The 20585-nt window shown below is 39.2% G+C and overlaps 1 protein-coding gene across 7 annotated transcripts in view; it reads left to right on the top strand.

The window, feature by feature from the left end:
- LOC140726422 (la-related protein 1B-like) overlaps positions 1-20585 on the top strand; it is a 68721-nt gene that overhangs the window by 33622 nt on the left and 14514 nt on the right. For all 7 annotated transcript variants that reach the window (XM_073042792.1, XM_073042791.1, XM_073042796.1 and 4 more), the window contains exons 8-13: positions 19-181; positions 270-414; positions 4085-4259; positions 11389-11555; positions 12329-12685; positions 18066-18189. In XM_073042792.1, coding sequence (XP_072898893.1) covers positions 19-181; positions 270-414; positions 4085-4259; positions 11389-11555; positions 12329-12685; positions 18066-18189 — 1131 coding nt within the window. The remainder of the gene's footprint in view (positions 1-18; positions 182-269; positions 415-4084; positions 4260-11388; positions 11556-12328; positions 12686-18065; positions 18190-20585) is intronic.

Below are 20585 nucleotides of genomic sequence, written 5' to 3'. Positions count from 1 at the left end.
TTCTTTTTTTTTTCTTAGTGAACTATGATTATCCTTATGGGTACAAGCAATCATATGAGACCTCTGACCAATATATAGCAGAATACAACACTAATATGATGTACTATTACGATGATGGAAGTGGAGCACAGATGTATACAGTGGATGAAACCTTACTGAAAGAGTACATAAAACGTCAAATGTATGTAACAATTTAATTTCTGCTAAACAGAGTTGTTACCTTTAGGAAAACAATGAAATATTTTAACACTATTCATTTCTTTTTAAAGTGAGTATTATTTCAGTACAGAAAACCTGGAAAGAGACTTTTTTCTACGGCGAAAGATGGATGAACAAGGCTTTCTGCCTATTTCCCTGATCGCTAGCTTCCACCGAGTGCAGGCACTAACTACTGACGTAAATCTTATTTTGGAGGTAATGTCTTTTTGATCCCGTTATGTCAATTGTGGGAACTTTGCAAATTCTGAATTTTATTAAGGCATTTGGCCCTTTTGCCTGGCCTAACCCAAGTATGCCCAAAATAAACATGAATCCACCAACCACTATGGCCTTTTGCTAACTCCTAGTCACTTATTGTTCTGTGAAGGCTGTCCTTTGGAATTGAAGCTGACTGGTTTTTGGCTAGCTAATAAGGTCAGTTGGAGATGGGAAACTCTTCAACATCACTCCAGTGCTGCCAAGCCTGTTTTTCCTCCTGGGACAAACACAGCTTGACAGCATATTTTATGTCACATAGAACCATCTCCTCTCCATATCTCTGTGATCCTCCAGTTCTGAACTCTTGCATTGGTGATTTCCTCTCTGTTGAACACTTTTTCCCTCTGTTAGCTAATTCTCATCTGAATAAACCATAAAATCCTTTCAATGGGCTTTTGTGTGTTTTGGGAAAAAGAAAGTATAGTTGCATTGTACTAAGAATAATATTGCTGCTGTTGAATTAGTTTTGGAAAACTGACTAAGTGGGTTTCTCTTCAAACTTCAATAGTGAAATGCACCAGATACTGGAAATCTGAATGAAAGGAAAATTGCTGATAATACTCAACAAGTCAGACACTATCTGTGGAAAGACGCAGTGTTAGCAGTTCAGGGCAATGATATTTTACCAGCGTTCTGTTTTTCTTATCCCCCAAACTTTTCCAGTGTTTTTATTTCAACTAATTATTAATTTTCACCTAATTTGGGTCCTGCCTTAATATGCAGTACTATAAAATTCAGACGTATGTTAAATTACTACCTTCTAAGGGACAGAGGTTGATGAGAACATAGGATAGACAGGATGCATTCAGTAATTGCAGCCTTGCAAACCAGCGTCCCTTAAGGTTACTGTCCACGGAAGTGTTTATCCTCTAAGTGAAGATTATTTTCAAAGTTTGGTGCACTATGTGAATTTATCTATAGTTTCTGGGTGAGTTTTTGGTCTTGGAACAAAAATAAATAAAACAATAAACCCACTGAAAGGACTGTGGGGTCAGGATTGAATTTGGGTCACTAGAGCTAGAGATAGCAGTTTTACACGCGGCACCACTGTGCTACCCACTGCTTTATTCTTTAGCTACAATCTCGTGACTTGTGTTTCAAATGTAAATGAGCTTTTCTGTAATAATGCCTAATTCTGTCAGCCTCTAGTGCATTCTTTGAAGGCAATCCATGCTCTGTTCACTGTTTATCTTGTGAGATCAACTCAGCAGCACTTTTCAATTGGTGATATGCAAGTCAATAAAAAACAATTGACTCCCATCCACCCTGATGTAATCTATCATGATTTTAATTTCCTATTATCCTTGTTATTGGTAGTCTTGTTTGCCTCAAATTTGTCTTATTTGTAGTTTTCATCTTGGGGTAATTAGTTTGGTGTTCAATTTTCAGAATAAAAGCACATGTTCTTTCAGTTGAGGAATACCTAAAGAAAATAAACCTCAACTTTATCATGCCATTGCGCCTTCATTGGGTACATTTCGTATAGTTACGAAAGCATTTCGCCTGTTCAAAGTTGTAATTTTGCCCAGCTCTGCACCTCTGGTGGCTTCTTCCATTTCCCTATCACCCACTGTGTTGGGGTGAAACAAAAGCTTTCCCTCTCAACTTAAACCTGTACCTTCTAGGAACAGACTGCCCTTACTTGGTAAGAAGACTACAAAGCTGCATAAGATCATCCATCAGTCCCCCTTGCTCCAGGGAAAACAGTCCCAGCAACATCCTTGAGAATCTTTTCTATGCCCACTTAAGCTTATTCACATCCTTTGTGCAGTATAGTGTTTAGAACTGCACACAATATTCCAGGTGTGATCTCACCGAAGTCTTAGACAGCTGTCCTGTCTAATTGAAGGCAAGTGTGATGTACAGTAAATGATAAGGTCCTTGAGAGTGTTGATGTACAGGGGAAGTCAAGGGGTATATGTCCATAGTTCCCTAAAAGTGGCAACATGAGTAGATAGGGAGGTAAAGAAGGTGTACAACGTACTTTCTTCCAGTTAGGTATAGAGTATGAAAGTTGGGAAGTCACTTTGCAGCTGTATAAAACTTGGATTAGGCCATATTTGGAGTATTTTGTACAGTCTGCTCCACACATTACAGTAAGGATATGGAGGCTTTGGAGAGGATGGGGAAATGGTTCACCAGGATGTTGACTGGATTAGAGCATTTGCTATAAGAAGAGAATGGACAGAATCTCTGAAGTGTTGGTGGTTGAGGGCTGAGCTGATTGATGTATATAAAATTATGAAAAATTTCTGAGAGGGGAATGTCAAGTACTAGAGGTGAAAAGGGGAACGTTGTAAAAGAATATTTTTTTTCACAGCAATGATAACAGACTGCCAGGGAGGGGTGGAAGCCTATGCAATAGCAACATTAAGAGTCGTTAGGCACACAGATGAACATGTAGGGATGGGACAATTACAAAACATGTACAGCAGATGTATAGTTTAAATTGGCGTGGTCAGCACAGACATTTGAAGACAAAAGTTCTGTTCTGTATTCTATGTTTGAACAGAATTATAATCATAGGACTTGGCATATTTCCCCTGTTACCCCACCCCCCAAGTGATCATTCCCCCAGGAATGTCCTCCCCAAATATTGCCATGATTCTCCATAAACTGCTATAGTTTTTCCCTCATCATGCTAATGCTAACCAGCAGCACAAAACTAATGGAATTTGCTGGCCTAAGCAGCCGGTGGTCTAATCCTTTTGTTAGCTTTTATGATAACTTTACATGTTTATGGATGTTGAACAATTGGGTAAGATTGTTGATAAACTACTGTTTATGCTTGTACTTTGAATTGATTTTAGTGATAACACTTCACAGTAGGTTACCATGGGCCATTTTTAGAGTGAGGAATATTTGTTAGAAATTTTGATTTCGGTGATATGTTAGGATGTATGGATTGAAGTAGTAGTTAGTGATGCCTGTAAAATCCTGAAAGCAGTTTAATGGATGAGTTTTCCACAAATATAAGCTCTGCCTCTGTGGAAGTTCTCTAGGTGTAAAAACACAAGTAAGCATTGTCTTGTGTAATGCTATTGCCTTGCTCAAATTTATTTATTCAGTTTTAGATCCAATATAGGGAACAGAGACAATGAACAATATTTTCAGCATTGAAACTCTTAACTGCAGTTTGTGAAGCTGCAGCAAAAAATGCATTTTGAAGAAAAAAAAATGCAACGTAAATCACTTGACACCCGATGGTAGTGTGCAAAAGATCAGAATTGTGAAAACCAAAAGTGAAATGTGTTTTTTCGACAACCAGCGCGGTCCTGTGCTGGGGGCAGCCCTTGGGTGTTAACATGCTTTTCTGCCAACACAGCTTACTAATCCATCGTTGAAACTTGGAAGGAAACTGGATCACCCAGAGGAAACTTGTGCGATTACACCAAGGACATACAAACTCTTTAGAGCAGCAGGATTTTAATCCTGATGATCACAGGCACTGTAAAGTGATTGTGCTCCCTATTATGCTACCATGTCGTCCATTATATGAACTTAAAAGCGTGTATAACTTCAAAACTATACCAAAACATGAATGCTATCCTTGAATTTGTTACATTTCTTAAAAATCTAATGTCTTTATTAATGTTTAATTTCACAGGCTTTAAAAGGAAGTACAGAGGTGCAAATTGTGGACCAGAAGATGAGGAAAAAGGAGTGTCCTGAAAAATGGCCAATTCCAGGACCTCCTGTATCTGATCTTCCAAGGACTGATTTTTCCCGTTTAATCAATTGCCCGGAGTTTATACCTGGACAGATGTATGGCTCTCAAACTGGTGAGGATTCTGGAATTCTTCTGATTCTGTTGAACTAACCTGTTGTGTGAAATCAGGTTTCTGGGTTCGGTGAGTGTGAATAGAAGACACTCACAATCGGTAAGTGTTATTTATTTACAGGAAAAAATCGACACTAAACATTCAGTTAAACCCTTCAAGTTACACTTAGTTACAAGTACTTGTCTAAATTGAGTGCTTGAAGTGGCACGGCAGAACAGATACTAAACGTACACACAGTGGAAACTACTTATCTAAAGTGTACACCCAGGACCTCCTTTACTGCAGCACACTTCCACTGGTTGCTTGTGGTGACCTGGAGAGCAGAAAGAGGCACCGTGGTTTCTGCGCGCTACATTTAAACTCTGCTGGCGCTGTGACATCATCAGCTAAGTGGCAGCTAGTGGGAGGGGCTGCAATGCTTCTTATGAGGGCCAAGCCCAGCCTCTCATGGGGCAGTGGCTTTTGATGAGCAGGTAAGTTTGACATTTACTGTAGCATAACCACTGCACTAACAAAACATGAACTTAAAAGCATGTAAAATAGTTGAATGTCTGTTTCTTCCCTTTCTGGTTTGAACCGATCACTCAGTCTCAATTTGCATTGATCTCAGCTTGCAGTCCTAGTTGTGTACAGTAAAGTATACTGAACCTTAGCCAGTGAAGTGAGAAGCTTCATTCTAATGTAAATCAGAAGTGATTTTTATCCTGCAAGAAGTAAGAGTTGAGAGAAAGAGTATTGTCAGATTAGAAATTCTGTCCATACCTTTATGACTCTAGTTACCAACTATCTCAACATATTTGTTTAGATTTTCCAAATATACCTATATGTATAAATATTATCTGCAACTTCTTGACTTTTCATTTTGTATGTCTGGTGCTTTGATACTTAAGTTGTGCTGATTAACTCAAAAAATACTCATCTGTTAGTTCAGAAGGGGCAGCTGCATAACTGAATCAGCTTTTACAACACTAGAGTATTCACTTTCCAGGGATTTTATACTGAGACTCAAGTGATCTTGGTTGATAGCTTCAGGAGAATGTTTGACATGTACAGTACTGTGCAAAAGTCTTTGGCACATATAGTTAAGACTTTTGCTCAGTACTGTATTTGTCAAAGTAGAACAAACAGAAATTTTGCAAACTGGTGGGAGCAAAGGATGTTGGTAATAGTGAGAGCGAAGCGACTCAGGAGAGGTGTTGGACAGCTGGCAGAGGAGTGCTGGGACAAGTGCAGAGACACCCAGCGCTGACCCACTAGACAAAGTCATTTGATTCTAAATAATTTATTAATCTGGTACTTCCTGCTCCTTGCCCTCTCCTTTCCCCTTTTTTCCGACCCTCTCGCTGCTCCATTCCCACTCTCAGTCTACAGAAGAGACCTATATTGGAATTGGGTTTATCATCACTCACAAATGTCATGGTTTCATTTGTATGGCAGCAGTAGAGTTGAATACATAAAATTACTGTGGTACTGTGCAAAGGTCGTAGGTACCCTAGCAGGGTGTGTGTGTGTGTGTATTTGCAAGTTCAAAAATCTGTTCCTCTTACTGCCTGAAGGAGACTGAAGCACTAAAGAGAATGCAGAAAAGATTTTAACTTTAGTAACTTAATAGAAGATTGTGCAGAAACATAGTTGTTGAAGAATAAGTGTAGATCATTTAACCCCTTAAAATTGTTTTCATATTGACATTCTGGTCGACCTCTGACTTAACCTTAGTTCCCTATCTGTCACACTCCCCACCCCTCACACCCAGCAACTAATATCCTTTACTGATATTTAGATAGCAGAAGTCTATCAATATCAGTTAATAAGTGAATCTCCATTCATTGCCACTTGTAGAAAAAGTTTTCAAATATCATCTTGCTCAGCTATTGCGGAACAAAACTTAGAAAGGCTTGATGCCTTAGTTTGCACCTGGGGGGGCGGGATTGTTCTTCCCTGCCTTGGTGCCACATCTTCTCTTCCTGAGTTTAGTTTCTGTTAATATCTTGAAATTCTTGATCTTTAATTAAAGTTCAAGGCCTGACAGCAGGTAATGAACCAACATGCTTATGAATAATGTGTTCCTCCAATTTTACTCAAATGGAATGATGTGCAGTTTTACCATCAAAATGTCTAGTTTCTGTTTAGATATAAAATTGAAAGGTCATTGTAAAGGCATCTGCAATGTTCTCATCTACTTGTAAAATCCTGAAATAAAAATCATCTGTTTAGTCTTGTCTTATTTCCTTGATATTCGTATTCTCTCTGCTGTAAGCTTCACCTTTTCTATTTCCAATTTCACAGTGCTGGTTTGTTTTTTGTTCTTGCAAAGGATACCAAAATGTACAATTACAAATTTATTTTCAGGTGCATTTTTATATCTTTCATAAATAACCCAAAGGTTACGCGCGTAGAACTCCCTGTTTATGCACATCTTTAATGTTATGCCTAACCTCCTTTGAAGCTTCTTGGGCAAGTGGAGCTTTTGACCCAGGAAAGGAGAGATTTTGCATTCCATTAAATTGGATGACTATTTAAGAAATGATCTCCTGTTGTATCCATATAGAGATTTGCATACTTACCATGCAGAAATTTGGCCATTTCTTAATAGCTAGTCAATAATAGAACATAGAACACACATGGTACAGATCCTTCAGCATTAAAAATCTCTTAAATGTTCCCAATGTATCTGCTTCTACCATCACCACTAACAGCACGTTTCACACTCCCACCACTCACTATGTGGGATTTAAAAACTTGCTTCTGACATCCCCTCCTCTAGCATAAGAAATTAGAGCAGAAGTGGGCCATCTGGCCTGTCAAACCTGCTCTGTCATTCAATAAGATCATGGCTGATCATGACTCATCTCCACCTACCTGCCTTTTCCACATAACCCTTAATTCCCCTACTATGCAAAAATCTATCCATTCCGATGAAGCCTCCACTGCTGCATTGTGCAGAGAATTCCACAAATTCGGCACTCTCTGGGAAAAGCAGTTCCTCCTGATCTCCCCTAAATCTACTCTCCGGAATCTTGAGGCCATGTCTAGTTCTATTCTCACCTACCAGTGGAAACAACTTTCCTGCCTCTATCTTTTCTATTCCTTTCATAATTTTACATGTTACTATAAGATCTCCTCTCACACTTCTGAATTCCAGTGAGTACTGTCCCAAGTGACTCAATCTTTCCTCATAGTTTAACTCACTCATCTCTGGAATCAACCTGGTGAACCTCCTCTGCACCACCTCAAAAGCCAGTGTATCCTTCCTCAAGTAAGGAAACCAGAAATGCATGCAGTACTCCAGGTGTGGCCTCACCAGAACCCTGTATAGATGCAGCATAATCTCCCTGCTCATTGCTCTAGCAATGAAAGGCAACATTCCATTTACCTTCTTGATCGCCTGCTGCACTTGCAAAACAATCTTTTGAGATTCATGCACAACATTCTCAAGTCCCTCTGCATAGCAGCATGCTGCATTTTTTACTATTTAAATAATCTGCTCTTTCATTTTTCCTTCCAAAGTGGATGACCTCGCATTTACCAACATTGTACTCCATCTGCCACTTACTTAACCTATCTATAATCTCTGTAAACTCTCCATATCTTCTGTACAATTTGCTTTTCCACTTAATTTAGTATTGTCAGCAAACTTATAAACTACACTTGGCCCCCTCTTCCAGATCGTTAATGTACATCGTGAACAGTTGTGGGACCAGCACCAACCCCTGTGGCACACCACTCACCACTGATTGCCAACCAGAGTAACACCCATGTATCCCAACTCTCTACTTTCCATTAGTTAACCAATCCTCTATCCATGCTAATACATCAGTCCCAACGGTATGCATTCACATCTTGTGGATAGGTCTTTTGTGTGGCACCTTATCGAACGCCTTCTGGAAATTGAAGTAAATAACTTCCACTGTGCTCTTTATATCCTCAAAGAACTACAGTAAGTTTGTCAAACAGGATCTATCTTTGCTGAATCCATGCTGTGCCTTCCTGATGGATCTATTTATTTCCAGATGCCTCGCTATTTCTTTAATGATAGGTTCAAGCGTTTTCCCAACTGTAGGTGTTAAACTAGCTAGCCTATAGTTTCCTGCCTTTTGCCTACATCCTTTTTTGAAGAGTGGTGTGACTTTTGCTGTCTTCCAATCTGCCAGGACTTGCACAGAGAATTTTGGTAAACCATCGCCAAGCTTCTAATATAATTTTACCTCAAACATTAAAATTAAGAGAATAGTCCTAGCTTGCTCAATTTAACTTTATAGAATATGCTCTCTAATTCTAGGTAGCATCCTGGTAAATCTCTGCACCCCCTCTAAAGCTTTCACAGTCCTACTATAATGATGGGACCAGAACTGAACTTAATATTCCAAGTGTGGTCTAACCAGAGATTTATAAGGGCCTCCTGGCCCTTGAACTTAATACCTTGATATCGATGGCCAACACACTATATACTTTTTATCCACCCTATCAACTTACAGGGCAATTTTTAGCAATCTGTGAATGTGGACTCCAAAGATCAATTTGTTCCTCTACGTTGCTAAGAATCCTGCTTTTAAATGTGTGCTGTGCCAAGTTCATTCTTACAATGAATTGCCATATTGAACCCCATCTGCTACTTCTCAGGCCAGCTCTGCACCTTGTCAATATCCTGTAGTACACAGTGACATCCTTCAATACTATCCACAATGCCACCAACCTTCATGTCATCTTCAAATTTAGTAACCCACCCTTCCCCTTCCTCATCCAAGTCACTTACACAAATCACTAAGTGCACAGGACCCAGAACACAATTTTGTGGAGCACCACTGTTCACTGTCCTTCCGGCAGAATACCCTCCACCTTCTACCACCTTGTGCCTTGTGTAGGCAAGCCAATTCTGAATACACACAGCCAAGATTCCCTAGATTCCATGCCTCTTGACTTTGTGAATGAGCCTACCAAGAGGAACCTAGTCAAATGCCTTACTAACATCTGTATACATCACATCATCTGCTCTTCGTTCATCTATATGAATTTTTGAGGAAGTGACCAAACAATCAGGGTCACGATGCACATTTGTGTCTCTCATAAAGCTATGCTGACTATCCCTAATCTATGCTTTGTCAAATTCTCTCTCTTAAGAATCCTTTCCAAACATTTGTCCACCACTGCTGTAAGACTCACTGGTTTATAATTCCTGGGATCATTCCTATTACCTTTTTTGAACAAAGAAATGCCACTTACACCCTCAAATCTTGTACTACTCATGTGGCAATGAGGACACAAAGGCAATCACTAGAGAAGCAGCAGTCTCCTCCCTCGCTACCCACAGTAACCTAGGGTATATCCTCTCCAGGCCCTGGGACTTTTCTATCCTAAAGTTTTAGCACATCCTCTTAACATTCCAGCATATCAGCTTGTTGTCACAATCATCAAGGTCCTCTTGCTGATGAATACTGAAGCAAAATGATCATTAAGGATCTCCTCTAAATTCTTGACTCCAGGCACATGTTTCCTCTTGTATCTCTGATGGGCCCTACCCTCTAGTCATCCTCACATGTAGAACACTTTGGGATTTTCCTTTAATCTGACTGAACAGGATCTTCACATGTCCCCTTCTATCTCTCCTAAATCCATTCTTAAGTTCCTTCCTTGCTTATGGCTAGAGCCCTGTCTGATCCTTTGCTAAATGTTTCACATCTCTTTGTCAACCATGGTTTCCTCATCCTACCATCCCTTCCTTACCTCAATTAGACAAATCCATGCAGAACGAATCCCAAGTGCTCCCTAAACAACCTGTATATTTGTTATGCATTTCCCAGAGTACATTGGTTACTTATTTCCTCTCTAATAGCATCATAATTAGCCCCCCCCCCACCCACCACATATAAATTCTTTTTCATATTGCCTGATCCTATCCCTGTCTAAGACTATGGTAAAGGTCAAGGAGTTACAGTCACTAACTTCAAAATACTCACCCACTGAGGGATCTGTAACCTGATAAGGTTCATTGCCTAGATCCAGTACGGCTTGTCTACATATTCTAATAATTTTGTCCCATCTACACCTTTTGCAGTAAGGAGTTGCCAGTCGATATTAAGGAAGTTGAAATCACCGTGGCAACAGCCCTGTTATTTTTGAACTGTTCTAAAATCTGCCACCTGATCTGCTCCTCTGTCTCTATTGCTATTGGGGGAAATATACAGAGCACTCCCAATGAACACTTCCTGTTTCTGACTTCCCACACTGACTTGGGAGACGATCCATGATGTGCTCAAAACATTTAGGTCACACAACCTAGTGATCTAATGATTGTTTCTACTGTATTTCTTTATGTTCTCTCCTATTTTCCTTTGCATAAATTTAGATTGTGCCTCGCCCGCAAATTTATTAATTCACTTTTTTTTTTGAAATTACAAATTGTTTTACTCCATAGTTTTTGCAAATGTTCTTGTTTGTTTTTCTGGGATCTGGATTCCAGTTCTGGGTAGATGGAACACACCCAAACAGCACTGCACTAGTCCCAATGTATGAATGGTAGCCCCTTTCGTTAAGCCATATATTTGTCTCACTGCTCTATTTGTCACTCTTCTAATTTAATGTAAATGCTATTCACCTGATGCTATAGGAATTTTTCAGAGTGAAATTGCCACAGGTAACTATTGCCTCACCTCCACCTTTTTGAAAAGTCTCCTCCAAGATGAATGTTCTGCTATCTTGTATCCTCATAAGTAGGAAGTATATTGTCTCACATGCACAACCTTCACCTTTGCTGATGCTCATTCACTAACTTAGCTGGGTTACCTTTTGTGCATTATCAGTCACAAATGTGTTTGTGTTACAGTGCTATTTGGGCGTGTTCTGTCTAAACGAGAAAAAATAAGTAGGGCATTTTCAAAGGCTTTGAAGTGTAAGTTGCAGAGGAAGCACAGCAGCTGTGCTTGGTGTAAATCTGAAAGGCCAAGTGGAGAATACATCTAACCCCTTGCCTTACAATATTTATGCTAAACCCAGCAGTGGAGCAAGGTGACTGAATGTGTCAGTATCTGATCTGCTTTTCCATGGCTTTGACTCCCTTTAGCCTTGGTATCATATTCTTTGACCATTCATTGTATTGCAACATGAATAATTTTGTAAATTTGGTGAATTTCAGAATCTGCTCCTAGTTCCCCTAGGCTGGGAAGTCCTGTTGATGTAAAGAAAAATGTTGAAGCCAGTAACCTTCAGACAATGTCTAAAGGACTTTCTACAAGTTTGCCTGATCTGGAATCAGATACTTGGATAGAAGTGAAAAAGAGACACCGTCCATCACCACTCAAGGTATACCTAGATTTGCCCTGAGTCACAAAGTGTAAATTTTATTGTAAGTTGGCAACACAATTCTGATATTAATACTATAAGCATGAAATTATATATTGTAATTTAAAATAGTGATGTAGAACTTGAACCAAACAAAGCTTACTTAAATTGCTTTTTTCCTTTTCAAAATAGTATATTTAGGATCTTAGTTATTTATCCATGCTGATGGTGCTGAGTGCACCATGTAATTGGAGGTGTAAGATTTACTTTTCTCTCAGGTTTTTTGTTCCTGCTCTCCATTCTCCTCACTCCTGCTCTCTACCCACTTCTTGTTCACTTTTTACTCTTTATTTCCTACTCTTATTTTTTTTTTAATTAACCTCTCAAGTAAAGCCCTGGTCGGCATAGCATTCAGATGGATTTTCAAAAGAGAAAGTGTACCTTCCTTTCCTAACAGTACTCCTACCCCAACCAGGAATCTGCATTGACTATTGTAGATTCATATGTGACCTTCTGTTGTAAGTGACACAGTTCATCAGTCCAATTATTTTCAAATACTGTGTAGGCTCTCATTCTTGGTGCAATTTTTGTATATGTCCTCTGGGGAAAAAGCAGCAACATTTTTGAAGTAGTATTATATAGTCAGTTCCAATATTAATTGAAGCAGTGTCCAAATACAAACAAACAATTCATACTTCTCCCCCCCCCCCATGTTAAACTAGCTCTGTTTTGCTTTCCAAAATTAACAGTGTATCTTATAAAAGAAATTAATTGTTTGATATGCTGATTTGAAGGAAAGTGTGTCAACCAAACTTCAGCAAACTCACAAACAGGAGCAAGAAGAGCAGGAGGAACTGGACTTTATGTTTGATGAAGAAATGGAACAGATAGAGGGTCGCAAGAATACCTTTACTGATTGGTCAGATGATGACTCGGACTATGAAATCGATGATCATGATGTGAACAAGATCTTGATTGTGACTCAGACTCCTCCTCATATGCGTAAACATCCAGGTGGTGACCGTACAGGAAATCATGTTTCGCGGGCAAAAATTACAACAGAACTGGCAAAAGCTATCAATGATGGATTGTACTACTATGAACAAGACCTGTGGATGGAAGAAAATGGACCAGAATATTCAGTGATAAAGGTGAGCCACCACTAGTTACTGTTCGTATTTATTAGTTTATTAGTGACCCAAGATAATGCTAAGATCATAAAGAACTATATGCTTCAAAGTCATATCAGATATGAAAGCATTACCATGTAGTGGTTTTTAATTAATTTATGTTGACCTACGCTTGCACATATTATGTTCCTCTCTTTTTATACCGATGAATTTAGATCTGCCTTAAACTAAGATTAGCAAGGTGCACATCCTTTTAATGGGCATTTTGTTGCTTATATGCTCTCTTGAAAGGAAAACTCTAAAGATAAGGCATAAATAGAACAATTAAGTCATTGAGACTCTGGTTGGGCGGGCAATACTAATGGGGGAATCTTAAGTTCATTCTGTGGTTTGAACCTCCCTCTTCTCTGCTCATTTCTTTGTAGTTACTGGAGATAGTTATTGTGGTGGGTGTTAATTGTAGATATTTTTCTGGATTCCCAAAAAGAATAAGCACTTAGAATTTGCTAAGGTAGGTTCAGTGAGTCTATTTTTCCATTTCAAAATTGTTGCATTGTTGGCTAACATTAATTGATACTGCTGTCTGTTTTCATAGAAGCAGGGAGCTTAACCCTTTGGCCAGTTTTTTTCCTCTCTCCAGATGTTGGAATTTGTAATTGATTGTTAGTGCTACACCGTCACTACATGCTTTGCTCCTTTGTATGTTCTTTTTCTGAAATAAGCTGCTATGCATCTACAGTGACTTCACCTTTTTCTGGAATATCTCCAGTCAGTTCCCACACCTGTCACAACTGAATTGTCAATCCAGGTGAAGTCTACTCCCATTTACTTGATCGAGCCAACGATGGAAAGGAGATAAGAGGAGAGAAATTGTATATCTACCTTTAAAGCATCATGGGTTACCTGGCATATATAATGGATAAACTCTTCTCAGGCTTCCAGCTGGGTACAGGTATTTGTTTAACCAACAATTCAGTGACCAGCTCTGCCACCTTCATCAGGGTTGATGCCTAAGCATGTCTAGTTCAATGGTATATATACCTGCATCGTGCGTCCCTCCTGATTGGTTTGTCCTCATCCAATCAGGTTTCTGCTGCCCCACCTTGTTTATAATCGAATTCCAATGAGACCCTCATCTTTGTTAAAATTCTTTTCCTCTAGTTTTATTTCAATGGCTTCCTTCACCAGGGTGTCCCAAAAGCCATTAGTTTTGTGCCTTCAAAGTCTATCCTAGGCTATTGCAAATACAAAGTTCTGCTACTGCCGATTTCTCCAGAAAACCCAAATGGATGCACCTCCTGTGTTTCATGATGCGAGTTTCCACCAAGTGTTCCATCCTGAGTATACTCTGCTCCACATTCACGGGGAATCTTGTAAACTTCAGTTGTCCTGACTCTTCAACTGGCTTCGGCTGTGATTTGAGCTGCCTTATGGATTTATGGATGGTATTAATCCAGTGTTTCTTCAGGATCCATCATTGAGATCATTCCAGAAACCGGAAATATAGGGAAGACAGGTGGTCGCAATGGGTTCCTGATTGTTGTTAAGTTTCCTGGATTTTCCATTGAAAATCGGAGAAATAAAACTAGAGAAGATGGCAGAGTTTGTCATTGAAACATAAGTTAAAATCGATACCTGTACCCAGCTGGAAGTAGGAAAAGAGTTTATTCATTAAAGCATATTATAATTCTATTTAAATATATTCATTTGTGTTTATGAGAGAGATTGTTTTTAAAAAGTCTGTCAAAATTAATTTCTATAGGAGATTGTATCTAGGGTTTGTATTTTTCATAGAATCATAGATTTAGAGCATTTTGATCACATTACTAAAGTTTATTGGCTAGAATTGACCAGTATTAGCTCCAGTTGCTGTGAAGTTAAAACCAAACGTTGCCAATCAGAATCTCGCAGTAGTTTTTGCTGTTTTTCAATCCCTAGTCCTACCTTCACCATAAGTCAAATGTGCTGTTGATCTGTTTGAAAAGGGGACATGGGCAAAAAGGGTACATTGAGCAAATCATTCTGCATTCGATATGTTAAAGATGGACTGGCAAAACTCAAATGTGCACTTTGTCAGAATGTCATAACCACAACCTGACATGCAAAGTGGCACCTCCTCTGTCCTGAATCGGGTTGCAATGCTCTCTCCAGCATTTTTGCATGTTTTGGTATTATCAGAAATGTTGTTTTAAATGCTAATGCCAGAATAAGAGTGGCAACAGTATTTTTCATATCCATGTTAACTTGGACATTTTGATCATAATAGTAGATCGTGAACACATAGTGTTCACAAATATTGTTTTACAATCCTTAAGAGAAGTATTTCATACCTCAAGGCATTTAAGAAAAGTTGGGATGGAAAAATCATTGTAATACTTATAAGAAAATATTAACTTACGGTTCTCTGACGTAAATAGAAATTAGTTTACAAATCGGGTCAAATTATGGAAAAATCAAAGTCATGGAAAAATCAACCTGGAAATTGGCCATGTTTCATAATCCTTGTGGATTTTTATCTTCCTCATGAATAAATGGCTCTAGTCACACTGATTTGTTACTTCTCAGTTTGTGGGCAGTAAATTAAGGACAATTAAGTGTTTGGCAGTATCAGTAATATCCTAACTTTTGGAGTGACTCGTTTATAAAGAGTGTTATCATTTCTTCAGTGTTTTTCTCTTTTCTCTTGAATGTTGCATAATTTCTGTTTCAAACAGATCCTGGTTTTGTCATGTTACCATAAACTATAGAACACTACAGCACAGTACAGGCCCTACAGCCCTCCATGTTGTGCCGACCCATATAATCCTTTAAAAAAAGTACTAAACCCACACTGCCCCATAACCTTCCATTTTGCTTTCGTCCATGTGCCTGTCCAAGAGGCTCTTAAATACCCCTAATGTTTTAGCCTCCACCACCATCCCTGGCAAGTCATTACTCATTAAAAAAAAACAAAAAAAACAAACAAACAAACAAACAAAAAAACAACAACAACAACAACACAAAACAAAACAACTTACCCCTGATGTCTCCCCTAAACTTCCCTCCCTTTATACATATGCCATCTGGTGTTTGCTATTGGTGCCCTGGGAAACAGGTACTGACTATCCACCCTATCTATGCCTCTCATAATCTTGTAGACCTCTATCAAGTCCCCTCTCATTCTTCTACATGCCAAAGAGAAAAGTCCCAGCTCTGCTAACCTTGCTTCATATGACTTGTTCTCCAATCCAGGTAACATCCTGGTAAATCTCCTCTGCACCCTCTCCATAGCTTCCACATCCTTCCTGTAATGAGGTGACCAGAATTGAACACAATAAAAGTTCAGTCTCACCAGAGATTTGTAGAGTTGCAACATGACCTCTCTACTCTTGAACTCAATCCCCAAGTTAAACAAACCTAGCAACCCATAGGCCTTCTTAACTACCCTATCAACTTGTGCAGCGACCTTGAGGGATGTATGGATTTGAACCCCAAGGTCCCTTTGTTCATCCGCACTCTTAAGTAACTGACCATTAATCCTGTACTCAGTCTTCTGGTTTGTCCTTACAAAATGCATCACCTCACACTTGTCCAGATTGAACTCCAGCTGCCATTTTCCTGCCCAACTCTGCAGCCTGTCTGTATCCTGTTGTAACCTTCGACCACCTACAGCTCCATCCACAACTCTTCCAATCTTCGTGTCATCCGCAAACTTACTCACCAATCCTTCCGCCTCTACATCCAGGTCATTTATAAAAATCACAAATATCAGGGATCCCAGGACAGATCCCTGCGTCACTCCACTAGTCACCGACCTCCAGGCAGAATACTTTCCTTCCACAACTACCCTCTGCTTTCTTCCTTTAAGCCAATTTTTTTATCCAAACAGCCAAGGTTTCACTTATCCCATGCCTCATGACTTTCTGGATGAGTCTCTCATGGGGGACCTTGTCAAATGCTTTGCTAAAGTCCATGTAGACCACATCCACTGCCCTACCCTCATCAATTTCTTTTGTTACCTCTTCAAAAAACTCAAATCAGGCTCGTGAGGCACGATCTTCCCTTCACAAAGCCATGTTGACTATCCATGAGTAGACTGTATTTCTCCAAATGCTTGTAGATCCTATCCTTAAGAATCCTTTCCAGTAGTTTGTATACCACTGACGTAAGACTCACCGGTCTATAGTTCCCAGGTTTCTCCCTATTACCTTTTTTAAACAAGGGAACTAAATTTGCCATTCTCCAGTCCTCCGGCACTACCCCTGCAGCCAAAGAGGATTCAAAGATGGTGGCTAATGCTCCTGCGATCTCTCAATTCCCACAACAACCTGGGGTGTATCATATCTGGCCCTGGGGATTTATCAATCTTAATATTTTTAAAAAGATCCAGCACTACTACTTCCTTAATCTCCACACTGTCCAGCACACAGGCCTGCTCTACTTTGACCTCATCCTGTTAACCTTTCATACTGTTGAAGGAGGGGTGGAAACCAGTTGGGTTGATTAAACAGATGGAAAATATAAATTAATTTAGTAACTTGAGTGAGTTGTTGGTTAGGAAGCTACATTGATAGGAAAGGAGAAGCTTTATAATGTCAGGTGTAAATGTACACACAATATGCTAATGTAACAATTTTTACAACAAAGGGTACATCGACGCAAGACAGATGTTATTTTCAAATATCGACGTTCTATTTTGGATTATCAAATAGTTAAGTTTTCATCCAACTTTTGTGGACAAGTGTTGGTTCTTTTTCTATGTGTATTTCACAGTGATCATCTGTGGGACTTTCAAATGATTGAGGTGATGCTCTTTGTCCATGCGCTCTATAATGAACTTTAATATGTACAAAAATCTTCTATAGCATTTATCTCCAGTGTAACAACTGCACAATTGAATCATTTTAAGTTTTGTTTACTCAAAATATCCCTAAAAGGCACTTGGATCAATTGAAGTTGAGATTTAGTTTTGAGTTAAAATATATCTATGACTTTCTGAATAATAAGCAGTGAGTTAACAATAAATCTGTCTGCATAAATTAATTTAATCTTAAAATATGGATCTTAAGTAAATGAATTAGCAGTAGGGAATGCTAAAATTAGAGAACGCTAAAATAATTATTTGCCTATTCATTACTTTTTGGAAAATCATCATGCTTCTTTATCTTTAAGAAACAATAGATCATGTTTTCACATTTGTTGTTTGATTACAGTGTAATAAAATAGATTGATTGCCCAAGCTATTTTATCATATTGAAATCTGCAGAACCACATCATTCATTTAAAGTTGCCCCAGTTTGCTGCATTTACACTTATAGAAGTCCTCATAAATATAGCTACAGCTTACAAAGAAATTAGACTGTTAGCACTCTAGTTCTTAGAGCAAACAAAAGCTAATTTTCTTTCCTTATCTAAAATATAGCAAGAAATTGAGAATTTTAAGAAGGTGAAAGTCATCAGTAAAGAGCGTTTTGAATCTTTGGCACCTGAACCACCAATTGATGCAAACCAGGAGGTTCCTCCTGCACCACCAAAAGCCCAGCAAGGTAAGACCAGAATAACCTGCAGAGAACAAAAATATAATTTGATTCATATATCTTTGTCTACTGGCATAATGTTTTTGGGGTCAATGTTAAACACCAAATCAACAACAACAGTCTTGTCTAATGACAAGAGCACTGTATTCTCAATCACTGTATAACGTCAAATTTGAAAATTATGAATCTAAAGATTCTTCCTTTAGTGCAGGAGTTCCCAACCTTTCTTATGACATGGGCCTCTACTGTTAACCAGGGGGTCTGTGGATGCCAGGTTGGGACCTACTGCTGAGGTAAAAGGACTTGTGTCACAGAGTGTTCCACCATTAATCTGAACCACTAGCTGTGATTCTTTAAATATGACCATTTGACTAATGGTGGAAAATTAGTGGAAGAGAGACCCCGATAATCTCAGCAGACCCTGATAATCTCAGCTGACCTCACTATCTGCTGCAGGGTCTTGCGATCCGAGATGGTGCAATTTCTGAACCAGGCAGTGATGCAGCTGCTCAGGATGCTCTCAATACAACCCCCGTAGAATATGATGAGGATGGGAGGGTGGGAGATGGACTTTCCTCAGCCTTCGCAGAAAGTAGAGACGCTGCTGGGCTTTCTTTGCTATGGAGCTGAGGGACCAGGTGAGATTCTCTGCCAGGTGAACACCAAGAAATTTGGTGCTCTTAACGATCTCTACCGAGGAGTCGTCGATGTTCAGCGGGGAGTGGTCGCTCCATGCCCTCCTGAAGTCAACAACCATCTCTTTTGTTTTGTTCACATTTAGAGACAGGTTGTTGGCTCTGCACCAGTCCGTTAGCCACTGCACCTGCTCTCTGTAAGCTGACTCATCGTTCTTGCTGATGAGACCCACCACGATTGTGTCATTGGCGAACTTGATGATGTGGTTCGAGCTGTGTGTTGCAGCACAGTCGTGGGTCAGCAGAGTGAACAGCAGTGGACTGAGCACACAGCCCTGGGGGGCCCCTGTGCTCAGTGTGATGATGTTGGAGATGCTGCTGCTGATCCGGACTGACTGAGGTCTCCCAGTCAGGAAGTCTAGGATCCAGTTGCAGAGGTAGGTGTTCAGACCCAGTATAAAACAGAGATTAGTTTTCCAACTTCAAGAAAAAAACAGCTCAATGACAGTTGAGTAGATGACTAAGTTTACACTAACAAGTTTATGACATTCCATGAACTCCATGTGGTAACAGATTACTTTTCATAAATCTAAGATTGTATATACACTCAGTGGCCACTTTATTGGGTACCTCCTGTACCTAAACAAAGTGATCACTGAGTGCATGTTTGTGGTCTTCTGCTGCTATAGTCCTTCCACTTGATTCTGCACACAACTGTTGTATCGTGTGGTTACTTGAGTTATTGTCACCTTCCCGTCAGCTTGAACCAGCCTGGCCATTCTCCTCTGACCTCTCATTAACAAAATGTTTTTACCTACAGAACTGCAGTTCACTGGATGTTTTTATATTTTTTGCATCTTCTTGGGATGCACCCATTTGGGAACAACATTTGGCCATGATCAAAGTCACTTAGGTCACATTTCTTAAATCATTTTGTGGCTCAGATTACTCATCCCTCAGTACAAGCCATCCCACTGACATAACAGATCTATTAGTGTTGAGGGAAGATTTCAGAGTTGGTGAGAGCAATGCCAGGAAATAATCAAAATGGATTCCATGCCCTCTTAAAACTTCATAATATGGAATATGCTATTTGAATTGAGCATGAATTGCATTTATTTTTATGCATCTTTAAATTAGCACATCCAGATTTGCATCATTTTTGCAGCCTTGGTGCATGACAGAGTAGTTGCTGTCTATCCTGCTTTTATTCCTGTTATTTAATATTTGTGCTGCAAGTATACAAGCTTAGCAAGCTAAAGCTCAGTACTGCGGGGGTTATAAGAAGGAACAGAGTTAATCAATTGAATTGCTTTTTAATAGAATGGCCTCTCGTCGCGTGCTATGATTTGATTCTATGACACTTTCATACACAGTTATCCAGATACAATTTAAATATTTAATAGTGTTCATTATTATGAAAGTTTTAAAATTTTGAATGATCTTGCACATTAAGTTTTCTTAAATATGAGTGAAAGAAACAAATTCTCTTTTAATTTGAGATTTTCCATCTGCATGACTTACTGGAATAATTTTGGTTATTTACCCTTTATGTCTATGTTGAATCTTTTGAATATAATGTTAAATAATTCCTCTCCTGCTGGTTCCCAGATTTCTTATGGTAAATTACTGAAGAAACTGCTATCATTTCTGACAGTGTTGTACAGCTTGTTGCATAAAATAACTTCTCTCAGCTGGGCATTTTGCTAGTTAATCTGAAATCAACTTTCTGTGATTAATGATCTTACAGTATAAAAGATCTTTGCTGAT

This window comes from Hemitrygon akajei, chromosome 4, assembly GCF_048418815.1.
Source record: "Hemitrygon akajei chromosome 4, sHemAka1.3, whole genome shotgun sequence".
Taxonomy (NCBI): domain Eukaryota; kingdom Metazoa; phylum Chordata; class Chondrichthyes; order Myliobatiformes; family Dasyatidae; genus Hemitrygon; species Hemitrygon akajei.
Note: the sequence above shows the minus strand (reverse complement) of the source record. Positions and strands in the feature narration are given on the sequence as shown.